The 20,912-nt window shown below is 44.9% G+C and overlaps 1 protein-coding gene across 1 annotated transcript in view; it reads left to right on the top strand.

Annotated features, from left to right (window-relative positions):
- GRM4 (glutamate metabotropic receptor 4) overlaps positions 1-20,008 on the top strand; it is a 241,646-nt gene extending 221,638 nt beyond the window's left edge. The window contains exons 9-10 of the mRNA XM_033152614.1: positions 5,533-5,779; positions 19,216-20,008. Coding sequence (XP_033008505.1) covers positions 5,533-5,779; positions 19,216-19,265 — 297 coding nt within the window. The 3' untranslated portion in view covers positions 19,266-20,008. The remainder of the gene's footprint in view (positions 1-5,532; positions 5,780-19,215) is intronic.
- The last annotated feature ends 904 nt before the right edge of the window (positions 20,009-20,912 follow it).

Here is a 20,912-nt window from a genome sequence, read left to right as displayed (position 1 = left end):
AGGAAGGAGCGGAACCACTGTATAACAGTGCCCCCAGCTCCCAACCCCTCTAGCCGGTCCAGAAGGATGTTATGGTCGATGGTGTCAAAGGCCGCTGAGAGATCCAGCAGAACTAGGAAACAGCTCTCACCTTTGTCCCTAGCCCGCCGGAGATCATCGACCAGCGCGACCAAGGCAGTTTCAGTCCCATGATGAGGCCTGAATCCCGATTGGAAGGGATCCAAATGGTCCGCATCCTCCAGGCGTGCCTGGAGTTGTTCCGCAACCACCCGCTCAATCACCTTGCCCAAGAATGGTAAATTTGAGACTGGGCGATAGTTGGCCATATTGGCCGGGTCTAAAGATGTTTTTTTAAGAAGCGGTTTAATGACCGCCTCCTTCAGCGGGTATGGGAAGACTCCCTCACAGAGGGAAGCGTTCACCACCCCGCGGAGCCCATCGCCCAGTCCTTCCCGGCTCGCTTTTATTAGCCAGGATGGGCAAGGATCAAGGACACAGGTGGTTGGTTTCACTCGTCCAAGCAGCCTGTCCACATCCTCGGAGGTAACAGATTGAAATTGATCCCATGAAACATGACTAGACAGAGCTCTAGCACTCTCCCGCCCCAGCCCTGCTCCCACGGTAGAATCTACCTCCTTCCGAATCTGAGCGACTTTATCTGCAAAAAACTTTGCAAAAGCATTGCAGGAGATCTTGGGGTCCCTACCAGGCCCCGATGACGATGGTGGTTCTGCTAAACTGCGAACCACCTGGAAGAGTCTCCTGCTGCTGTTTTCTGCAGATGCAATAGAAACGGTGAAGAAGGCCCTCTTCGCCGTTGCCATTGCCACTTGGTAGGCTCGAAGTTGAGCTCTAGCCAGTGTCCGGTCAGATTCAGAATGAGTTTTCCGCCACCGGCGCTCTAGCCGTCTCAGCGACTGTTTCATCGCCCTCAGCTCCGGGGAAAACCACGGGGCTGTCCGGGCTCCATGCAATCGGAGAGGGCGCTTCGGAGCCAGACAGTCAATAGCCCTGGTTAACTCCACGTTCCAGCGGGTCACCAGGGAATCAACTGAAAGGCCATCAACATGGGAATGGGAGCATCCCAAAATGGAGGCCTTTGTTTATTTTGGAAACTGGCCTAGAGAGAACCTGCCAACATTCAGGATGTGTCTCACAAATCTATCATACCCCTTCTGAGCCCAGCTCATTATATTTTACCTGGAGTCACCTCTCTTTTCTATCAAGATGATTGCAACCCAAGCCCAAAATGTGGTGACAGCTGGCTTGTATAAGGTAGATGGTGTGTAGGGAAAACATCTATACTAACTTTAGTCTCTGCCCTGATTAGCAAATTGTAGACTGTAAGACTGAGCTGGAAACCCCCCTGCAAAAATGTGTGTGTGTGTGTGTGTGTGTGTGTGTGAGAGAGAGAGAGAGAGAGAGAGAGAGAGAGAGAGAGAGAGAGAGAGAGAGGTTCTGTGATCTTCTTGTTGGATGTGGCAGTCGGAGGAAGAAGTTTCCCTAACAATTTTGGGATGAGGTTTCTGCTTATGTTACCGGATCTAAACATGAAGTGTAGTTGGCAGGAAGCTGTAGACAGACCATTGAATTGCTTCCTGCACCTTGATACAGGGGCGTCTTGCCCATAGAAGCAAGTGGCGTGGGGCGCCAGGGCTCCCAAGTCCACGCCAAGTTCTGGAGGGTGCCTGGGAAGAGGCAGAGGCTGGACACGGTGCCTCCCGGCACCAGCTCACTGCCTTCACCTGCCGCACCATAGCAGCGCCGCACCCAGAGCCTCCACCTCTTCCCCGCCGGAGGAGCCACCCTCCAGCTACTGCCCGTCTCCTCCAGCCCCAGAAAGCTGCCCGCAGCGGTGTAAAAAGGTGAAACGGGGAGGGGGGTGCCAGAGGGATCTGTGAACCACAGCGCCGGATACCCTTAAGATGGCCCTGCCTTGACGTAGTGTTGACCCTAAGGGATTTTCAGGAATTCAGCTGGTGGGAAGTTGTAGACAGGGGCTTATTCCATGGCATGGAGCTTTTACTAAAAGAAAGCAAAGGAAAAATGGAAAACCCTTGGTCACCTCCTAAGGTTAAATAAGATAAGTGGCAACCCTTCCTGTAAATTTCTAAATAAATCTACTCCCCCTCCATGCCAGCCTTATTTTCCCCCAGGAAAAAAATAGAAAGTTTGAAATGTTTTGGCACACCTCTAGTAGGATGGATCCAAATTTTTAGTAAAGACAAATAACAAATAATAAAATGTGGGTCTTGTATGACGTTACTCAATGTGTGATAAGAGATTCACTATGCAACTGTGTAAAGAGGGTGGGGGCAAACCAGTAGAGGATGACTTGTCATTTGAAGTGTTGAAGAATTGCCCGTCCCTGGCACCTCTCTGTGATTGGGCAAAATGAAGAGAGCTTCTCTTCCTGGTGCTATCTGATTTACACATCCCCCATTTGTGAGATGCCTGCCAGGCCCTTTCCATAGAAAAATGGATTATTCTACAGTCAGATTAATGGGCTTTCATTTTGCAAAACATCTGTCACCGTTAGTCCTGGACAGTGAGCGTGAAATTAGTTTTGACTGCAGAAAAGCTACGTCGGTGTGTAATATGTGACTAACATTACAACGGCTCAGGAAGCGAGCTGGTGAATGAGAATTACCTGTTGAAAGGAGAAAGGGCTTTTCCTGCATACTCTGGGATGGGAGGGGCAATGCATGGAATCCGGAGGAGAGGCTTAAAATGGGAGGGGGGGATGCCCACCCATACAATGTTTCTGTGATTGCAACGTATCTCAGCTGCCATGGAATTAATGTAAGAGGTGAGAGGATGAAGGAAGTACAGCCAAGATGCCTTTGTGGATGCAACAAAAGGGAATGTTATGCAAAAACATCCCTTGTGCAACAGTGGGTCTTAGCTTTGCAATACAACAAAGTATCACAAACACTCTGTAGCGAAGGTGGATAAGCTGTGGCCCTCCACATGTTTCTGGATTCTAGCTCCCTAGTTAGCATGGCCAAATAATTTGATGCAAGTTGGAGTCCAGCAACCACTCCTTTCTATAGCTATTCAGTAGAGCTGCAACTTCTTATCTATAATAGTCTGCTAAAGCATCATTGATCAATTGACAGCACCCAATTTTAATGAGGGTGGGCAAAATTTGAATTTGTGGATCTGCAAGTTGTTTATTTTTGGTGGTTATTTTGGTTTTGGTATTTTACTGTTACAGGGAATGAAAATGAAGGCTTGGGTGTTTACCTTCTAATTATGAAGGGTAGCTTTTGCTTAAGTTGAAAATCATCTCATACTTCCTTCACTTTGTCAAAAATATGCCCATATTTAGGTTTGGTAATGTGAAAGTTTATTTACATTTAAGCAAGTATTTTTTAAATTGTTACCAGGGGTCAGCAAACTTAACACATCTTGGGCTGGTGTCTCCAGCGCCGATTGCACGACGGGCCGGAGGGCGGGGGAGCGCGTACCCATATGCGTGCGCGCACACACACTATTTCCGGCGCACTTCCAGGTTGGAGGAGCACTGGAAATAGCTTGTGCGCATGTGCACAGACCTCCTCCGACCCAGATGTGCACTGGAAATAATGCTCGTGCATGCGCACAAGCTATTTCCAGTGCTCCTCCGACCCAGAAATGGGCAGCCGCACCGCACAGCGTCGGTAAGAATGGGCAGTGGCAGCAGGCGGTGGGGGTTGCCACGGGCCAGATAAATGAGTCCCTCGGGCCGTATCCAGCCCGCTGACCTTAGTTTGGAGACCTCTGTGTTAGACAATCCCACTATTCAGGAGAATTCATTGAATATATTTGCCACCTGAACTCTAGAATCATCTTCCCTTGGTAACTTACAAATTGTCCTCTTACTGAGACTGGCAATATGTGATAGGACTCAATATTGATGAAGCATTGGTGTATTTTATCTTTCCTTTTAATGGGACTATTTAAATGTTGTATAGTCATAAAGCTTCTGAGATGACACTGCAACCTTATGAGAACCAAGCAGATATAGGTCTGGCCAATGCAGGATGAAATGGAAGATTATCTGGGAATCCTATGAATACTACCTTGAATTGCATCATAGAAGGAAAGTGGGGCTGTACTGTAAATGTAATATCCTGTCTCTGAGTAATATTTTCAGATTTCAGTTATTGGATTAAGAGGGGGGTTTGCTTAAAACAGCCAACTAGGGTGCATAAGAAATTCAATTCATTTGACTCTTAAATGCAAACCTAGTTAATTGGCACTTTTCTGAAACAATTGACAAACCAAAACACAGTCCTCCACAGTGTGCATGGAAATGCATATATTAATGAAAATAGCATTAAAATGTTATATACTGGGGAAAACTTTACAAAACTGTGTACATTAGGCAACATTCCATGTAAAAACATACATATTAAGAAACATTCATGCTAAAATGCTTTGAAAATTATCTTGTTGTGGTTTAGTCATGTCTGACTCTTTGTAACGCCATGGACCAGAGCACGCAAGGCACTCCTGTCTTCCACTACCTCCTACAATTTGGTCAGACTCATGTTGGTAGCTTTGAGAACACTGTCCAACCATCTTGTCCTCTGTCATCCCCTTCACCTTGTGCCCTCACTCTTTCCCGACATCAGGGTCTTTTCCAGGGAGTCTTCTCTTCTCATGACGTGGCCAAAGTATTGGAGCCTCAGCTTCAGGATCTGTCCTTCCAGTGTGCATCTGAAGAAGTGTGCATGCACATGAAAGCTCATACCAAGAACAAACTTAGTTGGTATCTAAGGTGCTACTGGAAGGAATTTTTAAGTTTTTTTAATTTTGTTTTGTCCTTCCAGTGAGCACTCAGGGCTGATTTCCTTAAGAATGGATAGGTTTGATCTTCTTGCAGTCCATGGGACTCTCAAGAGTTTCCTCCAGCACCATAATTCGAAAGCAGTTTGGTGTAGTGGTTAAGAGCGGCAGACTCGAAATCTGGGGAACCGGGTTCGTGTCTGCACTCCTCCACATGCAGCTGCTGGGTGACCTTGGGCTAGTCACACTTCTCTGAAGTCTCTCAGCCCCACTCACCTCACAGAGTGTTTGTTGTGGGGGAGGAAGGGAAAGGAGAATGTTAGCCGCTTTGAGACTCCTTCGGGTAGTGAAAAGCGGGATATCAAATCCAAACTCTTCTTCTTCTCTTCTTCTTCTTCGGCGATCAGCCTTCTTTATGGTCCATCTCTCACTTTCAAAATGCTTTGAAAATTATCTTATTGGTATGTAAACGAAGAGGATTGAATTTAAGATTAGAGGAATGATGTATTTGTACTGGAAGGGGTAAGGTCATCCATAAGTTATGTGTGTTGTGAAAGCCATCCCTGAGGACCATTTTTGCTACTAGAAATAAATATTCAGTTAATTAATTCTTCCACTCAGATTAATTGAAACATGCTAATCTCTCACCTGGTTTTGCTCCAAGCAACTCTGCGCACAGACAACAAAGAAACTTTCAGGTGGTTGTGATATTTTAGGAAGTAGGTTTCAGAGCTGAGTCTGTTTTCTTATGTCTTTCAGATGTACATTCAGACCACGACGTTGACCATCTCGGTGAGCCTAAGCGCCTCTGTCTCATTGGGTATGCTCTACATGCCCAAAGTCTACATCATCCTCTTCCACCCAGAGCAAAATGTGCCCAAACGAAAGCGCAGCCTCAAGGCAGTTGTGACAGCAGCCACAATGTCCAACAAATTTACTCAGAAAGGAGGCTTCCGCCCCAATGGAGAGGCCAAATCGGAACTGTGTGAAAATCTGGAAACACAAGGTAACCTTCTAAACTCACCTGAGTCCATGTTGCCCTGCCCCCTTTAAAACATCTTCCTCTAATTGTGAACTCAAGTAAAACAACCCTATAAGGGAGAGCAGTGTGCTCATACTGCAAAGGAGGGTGACAGAGCTCAAGAAAGTTGGCTAAATGAATTCATAGCCAAGGCATGAAGTTTCTGTGTTCTAGATTTGCAGCTCCATTTCTGAGCACTAACAACACAATCATAACCTCTATAAGTTTTAAAGTATGGGAGGCCTACCATATGAAATTTCCCATTGTTCAGAATAAAAGACATCCGAAGGGTCTGTGGAAGACACACAAAATAAAGGAGGATCCCTAGGGTGCACAGAAATCAGATTGAAAGCTATAGAGGTTTCTGAATCTCAGTGGTTTAACAGTAGCAAAACAAAACAAAACAAAAAAACCCTAGGTTGCTGAAGTCAATAAAGTTGGGGGTGGGGGGCTGAACAGGAGTAAAATTGTGTATGAAGACCAAGTATATGCACAAAGGCACCTTGTGCAATTCTGTGTCCACCTTCCTGGGCTCCTATTGTGTAGCTGGTTCTTGCTGGCAGACCTCAGGGTTGTAGTGAAAAGCAAAGTTGGTCCCACAAGCCTAAAATCTTCCAACCTGCTGATTTATAAAGTGGTTTAAAGAAACCTCGTTTGGCATGTTTTCCTGCTTATGTCATATGTGGCCTGGCTTACGGGAGATCACATAATCCTGCCAGTGCACCTTGAGGTCAAAAACATGTTCTGCCAAGCAAACATTTTTAAAAGCATGCTTAGCACTGCCACTTCCTCTTTTTCAGGATTCTGGCATGTGGGAAAGAGGGGCTAATGCAGGCTTCCTCAACCTTGGCCCTCCAGATGTTTTTGGCCTGCAACTCCCATGATCCCTAGCTAACAGGACCAGTGTTCAGGGATGATGGGAATTGTAGTCTCAAAACATCTGGAGGGCCGAGGTTGAGGAAGCCTGGGCTAATGTTTTCTGCCCTGTGCTGTTTCCCCAGTGAACATTGATAATACCCTGATTGCTATTTCCTTTGGCTGTGCCGTTTCCTGCAAATATCTTTGAGAGTAATTAAGCACTCTGGTGGATTTTCAGTGAGCATAGGAGGGAAACACCTATGGGAAGGAAAGGGTTACAATGTTGCAGTCCTGATCAGGATCAAGCCCCCCTGCACAGCTGCTTTTTTCCTATAAAAAGAAAGTGTCCAGTGCTACGCACACTTTAAAAAATGCAATACATAGTTTGATGTTAAATGCTTAAATATGTAAATGTGTACGTTAAGATGTGAATGTTGAGTGTAATGTGTAGCTTGACTCTTATAGTTTCAGTATATGTATGCAGCATGTTCTGCCAAACCTAGAACAAACACAAGAGAAATCGGGTGTATTTCCCCCCCCCTTAGAAATCTGTTTCCATGGCAACCCTCCCCTCTCTCCCTTGGGATGGGAACCCTTGTGAAATTCAGCAGTGCTTAGAAGAATAGCAAAACCAGCACGGCCTGATGTTCTGAAGTACCAATTACCTGGAACTCCCGTTGCTTTCAATGGAGGCTGCAGAGCTCATTGCCTTTGAAAATGCATGTGTGTGTGTGTGTGTGTGTGTGTGTGTGTACATTCTTCAACTCTACCCTCTTAAATAGGCATGGGTGCAAATCCGGGGGGGGGGGGACAACACTCCAAATTACGGGAAATCGAAATGTTATATTTGCATGCTTGGCTTCAGCTTAGCATAGCCGTGGAAAATTGGGCGGCACTAATACAGTAACGTTGTTGTCTTCTGTGATTGGGTTGCACTTGCAGAGAGGAACTTTTTATAGGGCACAGCTACATGCTGACTCCCCCCCCCACACACTCCCGGAAAGCCCCCATATAGTTATTTCCCCATGTTCTTACGTTGGGGCTGGGGGGAGAAAGTTGCACTATCTTGTTAATGAAGGGAAGGGAAACTCAAAGCAGAACTGCCATTTTTGGCAGCAGCCCAAGTTCAGCTCTCTCCATAAATGGACACTTGAACCAGTAGCTGAAGTGTAAGCAAAAGAACCAAGTTTTCTTGAGAGCAATTCAGTACCCATGCTCCGTCGCCAAGTGTCTCAATATGCTCTTCCATTTCAGCCCCTCTCTGAGTTAGCAACAGGGCAAATGCTCCCACTTGGACTTAGAATTTAGCAGAGACAACTGAGCTGCTTTTCTCACAATTGGGAAAATAGTTTGGGTACTTCTGAGCTCAGTTTGGACTCTGTCACGCCTTGATGATGTCATTTGCAGCACAGGCGGGTCTGATTCTGCCTTTAGCCTCCCTTTGAACTTCCACATTTTCTCCTTGCTTGCACACACACCTAGTGGTGCAATGGAGAAAGGGAGGTTTTCCTCACCCACCCATAGCTGTCAACCTTTCCCCCTTTTTTGTGGGAAATTCCCTTATTATAGCATTGGGAAACAGCAGGGGGGGGGGGGGTTGATAGCTATGCCCCCACCTCATTCTCCCATCCCATTTCTGCCACTGCAAGAACAGCAATCTAGGTAAGCAGAGTAAGATGGAGTTAAGAGATTCAGTGATATTACTACATTATTACATCTGTGTGCTACTTCAGTTCATGGTGGTTTTCAATATGACTTTCTTCATACATAAGTCCTGAGCACTTGTGTCTTAATATGCATGCAATGCCACCTAGAAAGGGTTAGCAGTTCTTCATTTCAAGGTGCAGGTTTGGGTCACTGGCTTCTAGATTTTGCTAAATGCAGCTTTTTGGGAGCTGGGAATTACCTGCCTGCATAACCCTTCCTAAATGAGAGTCACACGTATTTTTCTGATATTTTATCAGGAAAGCACTTGTAAGGAAATGATCCGTCTTCTTTCATGGCCTTCCCAGTAACTAAAGAAGCTTGCTGAAAATTATCCATTCTCTGCAACTTAAAATGAACATATCCTACCACATTATGAATCAGACCCCCTCCATATCAAAGGCAGAAGGAAACCTGCCAAAACTGTCCCAGGAGAAAAGACAGCACTACAGGCACCACCACCCCAGTAATAATAATAATAATAATAATAATAATAATAATAATAATAATAATACCAACATGAGTCTGACCAAACTGCGGGAGGCAGTGGAAGACAGGAGTGCCTGGTGTGCTCTGGTCCATGGGGTCACAAAGAGTCAGACATGACTGAACAACTAAGCAACAACAACAACAATATATATACCCTGCCCATCTGGCTGGGTTTCCCCAGCCACTCTGGGCAGCTCCCAACCAAATGTTAAAAACACAATACAGCATTAAACATTAAAAACTTCCCTAAACAGGACTGCCTTCAGATGTCTTCTAAAAGTCAGATAGTTGTTTATTTCCTTGACATCTGGTGGGAGGGCATTCCACAGGGCGGGCACCACTACCGAGAAGGCCACCTGCCTGGTTCCCTGTAACCTCACTTCTTGCAGCGAGGGAACCGCCAGAAGGCCCTCGGAGCTGGACCTCAATGTCCAGGCTGAATGATGGGGGTGGAGACGCTCCTTCAGGTATACAGGACCAAGGCCGTTTAGGGCCTTAAAGGTCAGCACTAACACTTTGAATTGTGCTTGGAAACGTACTGGGAGCCAATGCAGGTCTCTCAGGACCAGTGTTAAATGCTCTTGGCAGCCACTCCCAGTCACTAGTCTAGCTGCTGCATTCTGAATTAATTGCAGTTTCCAGGTCACCTTCAAAGGTAGCCCAACGTAGAGCCCATTGCAGTAGTCCAAGAGGGCTCTTGCATCATATTAATTCACAGTCATGGTTGTGAGTTTATGGTAAAAAAAATTAAAATACTCCCATCTATGGGGAAAACCTTCCTTTTGTCTTTCTTTTCTCCCCCCCCCCCTGAAAAATTTACTGCCAGCACAGATTGTGGACAAAATAGCTGTAGGCTATGAGGTCACAAAAGCTCTTCCAATTCATCCCACTGGTATAGCACATGCTGGCATATAAAAATAAATAACTCATGTGGCCTTATTCACTGGAGCGTCACTATGGTTTTCTTCCTGCCTCCATACCACAACCGGTAGCTGCATGAATGGCAGAGCTAACTGGAGAATTCTGCTCTTTTATACTGTCTGAATTTCTCATCTTCTCATATGAAAACCATCTACAGTGAGGCAAAAGGCCTTGGGCACCTCCTGCATGTTTTGCAGACAAGATGCACATCAACAAAGAAGGCAGCCCATCCTCCTTTCATATTTGCCTTGCTCTCGGTCCTTAGCATCCTTCTTGCAAAAGCCTCTTTTCCTTTCATCCTGCTGCGATGCTTGTCAGGTGGCTGTTGGCATCTGAAGGTTGCAAGAACATAGTACTAGTGTCCCTGCTGTCTAAAGTTCCTGCTGGGGCATGTTACAGATCTACTCTGCTGCTGCAGACACTGGAGGAAACGGGGTGGTGATGGCCCAGCAGAGGTCCTCCACTTCTCCATCCATAAAGCTGTGAGCAGTCAGCAGGCAGGAATATTCACAGGGAACAAAAGGCTCCATGTTAGAATTTTTTTTCAGACCTTTTGCTTACAGAGAATCCGAGAAAATGTATTTTCTGGCCTAACAGTCCACGAGCATTGCTTATGCAAGCCCCTACTGTGTGACTCTTTCTATAGTAACCAAACTCCAAAAGGGAGGAGGTTGTCAAGCAGCTTTGTACTGTTTTAATAGCTACATTTCCACTGGTTTAATCCTCAGTGTTTGTCCCTCTCTTCTGTCTTCCTCCAGCTTCCCTAACAGTCTGCTGGTGGGTTTCCATTTAATCGGATTATGAGTCACCCTTATTAATAAACTCACCTTTACTATGTACTTTGAGATCTTAAGATGAAAGGTGCTAGGTGCCTGTAAATTGCTGTTGCCGTTACAAAAGCTTCCTGACTTTGGCCTGCTTTGGCTGATTTTGTGTGAAGCTCCATTAGTATATATCTGACCTGCACTGAAAACAACTGGGCCTCAGTGTAGACAGATTTGAGGGGACAAGGCTGCCATCCTTCAAACTAAATAAACAAAGGAAATAAGGGAAGCTATCAAATGTGGGAAAGCAAGCGGGGAGGCCTCAAAAAGTGCACAGAAGGCAAATTTATTGCACAACACATTTTGAGTATTAACATTTTTCCTTAGGGGCGATTCTGGCTGAGGCTCTTAAGCCTCTTAAAGCTGTTCCCTTTTCAAACTGTAACAATCTGAAGAGGTGAAATTTTATCAGCTAGTGATGCTTTTAGATAGTATGTGAACAAACATCCAACAAATTAGACATCAAAGTTATAGTAACATTATTGTTACCATGCATGTGGAGTGTGATTCTGGTATCCTGCAAACAAATCGTTGCACAACTATTGTGAGCCATTAGATGAATCACACTAAAAGCCAATTTAAAAGAAAAATCAGGTTATGCAGTCCTGTAGTAAGGCATGGCTTGTTTTGAGCTAAGGGTGGTCAATGTGTGTTTACTTTTATGCCATGGAGCAGTCTTTGTGGAAAGGCTAAAACATGTGGGGCTTTATAGTTCATAAAAAAAATACGACAAAGATTCAGATGTTTGAAAACAACTTTGACAACTTGTTGAAAAGTGGCATATCAATAATTCAAGTTTATAAATGTATGCATGGTGTGATGAAATTGGACAGAGAGTATTCTCTCTCTCTCATTTGGAATCATCCAAAGAAATTGGTTGACGATAGATTCAGGACATGCAAAAGAAAGCACCTCTTCACAATATCACACACTTAACTCTTTGTCCCTTTGCCACCAGAGGTGCTGTCAAACTTAAGGGATCTCTGGGCAAGGTGCCTTGCAGGAACCCCCTGCCACCTTGGCAACACCCACCCCACACTGTGTCCATCTGATTGGCTGATGTCACTGTCACTCTTTCCCCTCTGGGGAAATGCTTGCAATTAAAAATGCAAGTGGCTTCAGCCATAGCTACTTGCAGTGTTTTGCTTCCTAACACAACCTACTACTGCTGCTAACACCACTCTCTGGCACTGTTTGGATGCCCTCAGGCTGTGGGACTCTGGACCTAGGCCTAATGGAAGCACTGTGTGCCACCATGGGAATGGTCTTTAATTTAGGTCAACCAAAAGGGAGATCCAGGATCATAATAATGTAATAATAATTTATTATTTATACCCCGCCCATCTGGCCGGGTCTCCCCAGCCACATATTCCAACATTTGTTTTTAAAATTTAAAGCAGTCAGGGGGACAGAATTTAGATTGGGTCACTGTGTTGGGGGAAGGGATTTAACTCTTTCTCTCTCTTCCATTACCTTAATTTAAATCTCTCTCACCTCACCAAAACTACTATTAGCAGCTGTTGGTGGGGGGAAGAACATAAGTATCCATATTGTACCAGTCCTTTTTTTACTGTCTGGGATCTGGGTAGTGGTTTTAAGTTGGAGAAGGAGTAGAAGGAAAAGGTCTAATCCAATACCACTACAACAGTCCTGATTCAGTTTATAAATGCACATGACACTGTTTTTAAGCCAAAAACAACCATGGCTGGAGATCTGATCAAGGATCTCCCACATCACTTCTAGTTTTGCCTTTAGGTGGCTTTTAAAAGAAAGCAGGCAAATTTCTGGCAGATGCCTATTACTGGCTATTAGCAATTGTAGCTAGTGGTAGAGATGTGTCAGTTTCAGTTTATCTCCATTTCTCATAATTCCAACCTTCAGTTCTTCACATTTTTGTAAGATTTTTACTAACATATTCCTTTTGATGCACACTTTATCCAGTATTATTGTACACCTGAGTTGGTTGGCAAACCGCATTGCAAAATTCAGAAAAGCATGAATTGCAAAGGATGACTGTGTTTCGATTCACATTTTGCCTTTAAATGCAAACTGGACTGAGCTGTTCGCTTGTCTGTAGCTAAGTGTTGTTTCGTGTTCAAGCAGTACGCCTCTGAACAACAGATGCTGGAGGGGGGCAAATAGCAGGGGATGCTGTTGCTATGCCCTGCTTGTCAGCTTCCCAGAAGCTTTCTGGTTAGTCATTGTGGGAAACAAAACACTGGGCTTGATGGATCCTCGATCTGATCCAACAGGGCTCTTTTTACATTCTTAAAACAGAAAGTAATAATCAGGAAGAGAACATATTTGAGGTTATGCAGAAGGCCTTCCTGTCAAGTCAACACAGCTAGTCTGTACAGATGTGGGATTAAAGAGAAGGGCTCCCCCGCAGAAATTAACTGCTAGGAGCATCATGCATAATTAGCATATGCAGGACTTCCGGCTGGCGACGCCATAGCGGGTGGTCGGGGCTGCTTCGGCTGCGAGGCGCCCGATCCATCCCGGGGGTTAGGAGCCCCGCAACCGCAAAGCGGGGCTCCGGTTGGGGTGCGGGAAGAGCGCCCCGCACCCTGGGCTCCCCGGCTGCGCCCACGGAGGCTCCGAACCCTTCCCTTGCCCCCCCTGTAAAGGGGGAGTGGGGGTGAAGGGACAACGGAGCCGGGCTTACGGGGATATGCCCCAACCGGGATGCAAATGCGGCGACAAAGCCCGCGGTGAGCGTCTTAGTTCTACCTTTGAAGAATGGAGCCAAAGGAACCCGGTGGTCGTGAGTAATTAATTTGACCAGAAATCGAGCTTTTGGAACGATCCGGGGGGAAGGAGAAAGGCAGCCTGCCTTCTTCCCTTCGAGTTAAAGAAGCTAACCAATTTGAGCAACTGCTGCTACAGGACTGCTACAATGTGCTTAAAATTGATACATGAGACTGGCAAACTTTTTTCTTGGGAAGTAAATTAGTGGAAAATATCTCCATTTAAAGTTGCGGTATCTGCGCTCCAGTTTAGGAAAATGGCGATGAACAGAGAGGCAGGAGTAGAAATTTGATACTCACTTCCTCCCCCTCTACCAGTATGTTGGGCTTCGTCCTTGAATTGGTACTGAACTCTGGACTAACGGACGAACAGAGGCTCACTGCTTTGAAGGTGGAACTGCTGTACAGGAAAGTCAAAGTCTTGTGTGGGGGTCTGAAAGAGAACCAATTGCCCACAGAGGAGGCTTTTAAAACTTTTAACACTTTGGAAGAAAGTCTTGCCAAAGAGCTGAGAGGATGTCTGGGAAGATGGAGAGAAATGAGTGAGCTACTTCGGAGAAGAAACTCGCCTTTTGGGGGTGGCAGTCCCAAGGCGACGGTAAGATTTGTTATATCCAGTCCCCGAGGTGTGAGCTCGGGGGCCAGGGACAGAGAATTATGGTTTTTACAAGAAGAAAAGGAATGCTACAAAGAACCGGAGAAGCTGAGAGACGACGAGATGGACATCCTGGAGCTCGTGGCAAGGAGAGTTTTGGACTGTGCCTGGATCTGTGGACGCTTGGAGAGGGAAGCCACAGGGAAATTCAGTGTTGAGGCCACCAGGAGAAGAATAATGGACAGAGGGGGTGTGGGGTGAAACACTAAGTAAAATTTGAAGTAGCCTGTCATGGAATTTTGAAATCGGAGGGTGAATACTGTCAACAATTTTTCTGTTTTATTTTTTGTTTGAATATGAAAGGAGATATTTTGAGTTACTATGTTATTAGCAGCAGTTTAAAGGATAGAAGAGATAGATATGATATAAATGATTGGTGAAGATTTCAATGGAAGAAGAATTATGATGAGATATTACTACGATGATGCATTGTTAGTTAAATGTTGAATATATAATTGTGTGTAACTATATAATTGAATTTGAATTTCAGGAGAAATGGTTATAAAATAGATTAAGGATATGAACTCGAAGGAGAAAGGGCAGGGGAAGTCAATGGTCAAGATATGGAAATAGAAATTTTCTTTTTAAAGAAAAGATGCAACAAGAAAACTTGACACTGTTTGTATTTGTTTTATCAATGTATTTGTTTTGTATTTGTTTAATTGTAGGTGTGGGTGTGGGTATATGTTGTTATAAGAAAAAGGTCAATAAATTCTTATAAAGGAGCATATGCAGACCATGGGGAAAGGGCTCTGCATCCAAAATGGAGCAGATGGCAGAGACTCGTGTCATCCTCTCCCCTCCTACCATTTTGTGCAGGGAAGAGTAGGAATGAGCTGGTCAGTGGTGTACCATGGTTTGCGAGCACCCAGGGTGGGGCAGGTGTTTCCCCCCCCCCGCCCGGTGGACTGGGAAGTTGGGGTGGAGGTGAATGTGAGGGACCTCTCCCCCCCCCTTGGGCACTTTTCTGCCTTTCTTCCTTCTCAGTGGGCACCCCTAGTAATTTAGAACCCTTCTCTTCCACAATTCTTCTAAACCATGCACGGAACTCACTTGGATAGGAGAGTTTCCCTGCTTTAGAAGTTCAGCCCTCAACATCTTGCAAAGTGAGGTGGGGGCTGTAGGAGTGGCAACATAAGCACAGTAGCCTTCACTCACTCATGTTCCCCAGCAACAGGCATTATTTAGAAAAGCGGAACCTGTTATGTTGACCAGAAAAGATAAGTTGTTCCCTGGAAGGCTGCTTACTGTTGTAAGGCCCAGTTGGAGGTCAAGGCAAGGTAAAATGCAGACATGATAACCAATGACTCTGTGGGATAGGTTTTGATGGGTAGGAGAGGATATATTAATTGCAATTTATCACTCCAGTCTCCCATGTACGTGGATTAAACAGAATTTTAAAATCCCATTCTTGGAAGCAAAATAGAAGCTTTGGCAGCAAAGTCTCCCTTTCTGAGCAAGCCCAGCTACAAAGTAAACTGTTTTATCCCCTTCCTATGCTGCTTAACCAGGCTTGTAAAGTAAGTTTTGAAATTAGATTTACTTAATCTTCTTGCATTGGTTCACAGCAAAGGCAGCAGTAGAAAGTATGCAAGTAAAATACCGATGTTTACTATATAACCAGTTTCAGGCAAGCAGAAACCCATCTGCCTCTGTTGTTGGTTGAAGAAAAGAGCACAGAGAGAGAGAGAGAGAGAGAGAGAGAGAGAGAGAGAGGAAGAAGAAGGATTTATATTTCTCATTTCTTCCTACCACTGAAAACAGGAAATGACATCACACAGAGCTCTCTCTCTACCATAGGAGCCAACTCCTGGAGCAGCGGTCCCTTCAGTCCCCTCAATAAAATATTTGAAGGGGCTGAGGGGCCCCAAAGTTGATGGGCATTGCCATTCAAATCATGTGTGTGTACTGCATCATGTGACTGATTATATGGAGTGAGTCTTACCTGGGCCCCCAATATTTTATTCAAGTTGGCACCCATGCTCTCCACCAATTACAGTCCAATGGTCTGAATCTGCTTGTCTAGAAATTTTTCAGATCTGTGGTAGTTGCCCCCTAAACTTACTATCTATCAAAAGTATACATTTGTTGAATTTGATTGCCATCTCCCACGGACTCAACATCCACAGTTGCCTCTGGGGCTTGGCTGAACGTTGGTCAAGCCATGAGTTTTTTTGTCATCTTCCATTGTCACCACACTCCTCAGTGCTCAGAAGGGTTGGATCTGTTTCTCTGCACTTGGCAGTGAAAATCAGCTCACTAGCAAGCAACACAGAGAACGAAGCCATTTTCCAGCCTGCGGTACCTTGTACTCGCATGTGCTTCACGTCTGGAATGCGACAACTCAGCCCAAATGGAAGCTGGCGTGACGGGCTATACAAATGCCAAGGCGGCTTGTGGGAGAATATCAGAGACTGATCACATTGTTAACACCAAGGACAGGAGATGCTATGGAGTTGTCAGCATGGGAAGGAAGGGACATTTTTCACTCTGTCAATGGCAGGTCACGTATCTTTAAATAAACAAGAGAATAAATAATTTACAGAGCTTGATTGCAGGCAGATTGGCTATGAAAACACTGTGGCTAACAAATAGCGCTGTCAGCTCTGATTTCTTATGGCCCATCTAATCGTTATCTGAGGATAACAGTGCCTGAAATCTTCAATAAGGTTCATTTGTCAGGGAGGCATCATCACAGGTGGAGAAAAAAGCAGCACCGTTCAGCTTGTGCTGCCTGCATTAGCCTTGTCAGACAGGGGGCTGGGGAGATCCCGGGAATACTGCATAGATGGTGCACTGTTAGAAATTAAATACTGGTACCCCTCTGTCAGTTAGCAATATGGGGAGTGACAGGAGTCCACCGCTGCAGAGCTAGTAAGAGAAAGAGAATTTGGCTTGTGTATAGTGATGTGGTTGCAGAATTAAAAAAAACACACCAGGAAATTCTAGTCTGCTTTTTAAAACTCGGTTTGAGTTTGCATCTATAGTTGACTTGCCTAGACCACATGACAACATAAGACCTTCCCCACTGGATCAGACCAAAGGTCCAACTAATTCAGTTGTCTGCTTCTCAGAGCCACAAACTGTATGTCTGCATAATAAACACCTCTCAGGTCCCCACCTCCCTTAGTTGTTTTTTTTTTTTTCTAACTCTCTCTCTCTCTCTCTCTCTCTCTCTCTCTCTCTCTCTCTCTCTCTCTCACACACACACACACACACACACACACACTCCAGCCTTTTCTCATAGGGAAGATGCTCCAACATCCTCATCAATTTGGTCAACCTTTTGTGTACCTTCCCAGCTCAGATTTGAGACTGGATGACTGCAACAGCACACTGTATCCCAAATGTGGATGCACCCAAATTTTTAACATCAGCATTACAATACTGGCATTTAGTTTTCACATTAGCACTGGAAAATTTATTATTATTATTATTATTATTATTATTATTATTATTATTATTAGTATTATTATTAGTATTATTATTGTTGTTGTTGTTCAGTCGTTCAGTCGTGTCCGACTCTTCGTGACCCCATGGACCAGAGCACGCCAGGCACGCCTATCCTTCACTGCCTCCCGCAGTTTGGCCAAACTCATGTTAGTAGCTTCGAGAACACTGTCCAAAGCTATTATTATTATTAGTATTATTATTAGTATTATTATTATTATTTGCAGAGCACACCAGGCAGGTAAGGAGACAGCAGCAGTATCTCGTGTTTGGGTGATTCAGCATTGTACTCTTTCAAAATAAAACCCTCTGTCTCTGTTCCTTGTAAACTTTGAGAAGACACCTTGCTAGTGTGGCTACATGTGAAATCTATCACCAGACTGAAACTGCTCCACCCATCCATTTTAAGCCTTCTGGTACTCAAAATGTGACTAATTTCCACCCTTCTTTATCTAGAGTAATATGAGGAGGATCAGGGGACCGGCTCTCCTGTTCTAATGTCCATAAGGGAGGTTAATCTGTTATCTTGCGAAAGTCAGCTTCCTGTCTGGAAGTGGGTATTTAATTAAGAGCAACTCATCACAGACTCCAGTGCCTGAAGTAAAACTAGGGAAATGATTTCTTTTTCTTTTCTCCCTTCTTTTATCTTTTGCAGTTTAATGCGTATTACACCCCAGGGGAGAAGTAAATTGCTCAGTGCAAGCCCTATTCTCCAAACACTACTGCTCACACGAAACTTAGATTGCCTTTGCTCAGCTCTATCAGTTCCTCTGATTCTCCCCGAAAAGGTGGGGTTGAGCTGTGAAAAATTCTCCCCAGGACTAAGCCAGGCTCCACAATGTTAGGGTTTGGGAATTTATTTATTTATTGGATTGGGCTTTTCTTATCTCCACCAATACAGAGGAAGGCAGTTCAACCCAAGATCAGTGGCGTACGGAGCCGCTTTGCCACCCGGAGCGGCAAATGCGGGGACACCCCCCGGGGGCGGGGTGCCGCTCTGTAGTGCGCGTGTGCCGTGACGTCACGACGCATGCGCACTACAGAGCACAGTCCATCCGGGCTGCCAGGCACAAGCTGCCGCACGGACGGGCTGCCTCAGCCCATGCGAGCAGCGGTGGCTCACGCCCGGCATCTGGGACAGACTGTGCAAGTGCGCACATGCACAATTTGTGCGGGATGTCACACTTGCCCAGTCCATCCTGGATTCCGGGCGTGAGCAGCACCCTGTCCGTGCAGCGCCTGCTCGCACGGCAACTCGTAAGGCTGCAGCACGCGAGCAGAGAGTTGCCGTGCGAGTAGCCGCTGCATGGAAGTGGTGCCAGGTGGCGGCTTTGAGTTGCGGGGGGGGGGTGGCGCCGAGTGTCACCCCCCTCCAGGCTGGAACTGGGGGCATTGCTATGCCACTGCCCAAGATTAGCTGGTCTCTTTAAGAGATTTGAAAGTTCTTTGCCAGAAATGGTCTAAATGGGACCATTAAGTCGGACCTCTGTGAGGAGGGGGGGGGGAATAGTGACCTGGAGGTTAAAGAATGTCCATACTTGACTAAGTCTAAGCCGCTGCTCTTGCTTTGTGCTGTGTTTAGGGTTCAACCATTAAAAGGCAGAGATAGCCCAAGTTCACCTTTTTGGTACCTCTAGTTTAGCCAAAGAGAGGCACGGAACATAGCACTTTCCAGGTCTAGTGTGAAGGTTAGTGCAAGGTTCCATATTTGGAAAGAAAAATAGGAGAAAGTTCATGAATGATGCTTCATGTGTGGCTTTTCTTGCCTTCCAGCTCTGGCTACCAAACAGACTTATGTCAGCTATAGCAACCACGCAATTTAAAACCAGCCAGTGGCAACTGGCCACAGGAAAAGGGCTGCTGAAGAGGAGGAACAAGAAAGTGGAGTTGAGCCCCTCAGCACAGATGACGTCATGGTGGTGAAGAGGGTGCAAGAAAAAAATGTGATTCCAAGAACTCATCAAGGGTGCCTGTTTCTGATAGCTGGGCTGCTGGAGGCAGTTCTTTTGGAAGGTGGCCGCCAACAGTAGTGGGAAGAACCAATCAACCCACCCCACGTGAAATATTTGCCTTCCATTGGAGGGAGAGGCCAATGGGGTTGAACATCACACCAGGTGGAAAGAAGGTGACAGACCTTTAGCAACTTTTTGGGTTTTTTTTAAATTCCTGTATCTTGGCAAAAGAAAAAAAATCCCTTTTATTCTTCCCCCCTTCAAAATAGTGAGATGGTTTGTGGTTGTGAAGAGTCTTTCGTTCTCTCTCTCATTTTTTTTAATTTTTTTTTTCCCTTTTCCATTCCTGTCTTCTGACCTCTTCACTCTTTTCCCACCTTGCTTTCCCTTCTGTCTTCCCTCTCTCCTCCTTATCAAATTCTGTGTTGCAAAAATAATAAAAATTCCTTGAAAAAAAAGCAACAACCATCAACAACAACAACAAAAGTGAAAACAAAACCTAGACTGTGTTCAAAGTGCTGATTTCTATAGGTGGTAAATTAATGTATGTGATGATCATATGGATTGAAATATGTCTGCTTTAATGTACTGACCAATCAAAAAAAGATAAAAAAAAAACACACAAAAAAATTCAAAAGTTCAGTGCCTGGATGTTTATGAATTATTCGATGACGATGTGTAGAGCATGATCATTTTTATACCGGAATATTTCTAATAAAAACCATGGTTTTGCACTCAGGAGTTGCATTTCCTTGCTTAATGTTGGTCTGTGTGTGACTCTGAAAGTCTAAGGAAGTGTTGCTTTACAAAAGTAAATTACAGGGTCATTCATAACATAATACAATATCTATAATCACCTTTGACACAATCACCTCAAGGAGATGAACACTATAATCATGAATATAGCACCCTCCTTTCCTCTAAATGGAACAGGTGAGTGTTATGCCACTGTCAGAGTTGTATGCCGCAACCATCTGTTTTGGATGTTCCAGGTGGAGCTCTTTTCACAAGACTGACAGGAGCATATGGATTAGAACCAAGGTATGAGTTTAGTTCTATTTAGTTCAATGGAATGTGGATTGGGGGGGGGCTGCTTTTGTTGGGATATCTTGATTCTGTAAAGTGACCAGTTAAATATCCTCAAGTTCAACCATTTAATGAGTCTAGACGCAATGATTGACACTGATAGTCCGTGCATCTGCAGTACAGTATTTTCAAACCTGGTACCCATTTTTCACCTACACATGCATTCTCACATAGTGGAAATGTTGCTTTTTCAATTCAGCTTTGGTCAGTCAGGCTGCAATCCAATAGGGGGTCCCAACCCTCCCATGAGTTAGACAAATGTTCTTTGAGAAAGACTATCCCAAACTTCATTAAGTAGAAAATGCACACTGATTGCCCACTACAGTGTTAAGTTAAATTCACCCTCGGTCAAAACAAAATCGAAAATTCTTTCTAGTAGCACCTTAGAGACCAACTGAGTTTGTTCCTGGTATGAGCATGCACACTTCTTCA

This window comes from Lacerta agilis, chromosome 6 (assembly GCF_009819535.1).
Source record: "Lacerta agilis isolate rLacAgi1 chromosome 6, rLacAgi1.pri, whole genome shotgun sequence".
Classification (NCBI taxonomy): domain Eukaryota; kingdom Metazoa; phylum Chordata; class Lepidosauria; order Squamata; family Lacertidae; genus Lacerta; species Lacerta agilis.
This window is presented reverse-complemented; position numbering and strand designations above follow the sequence as displayed.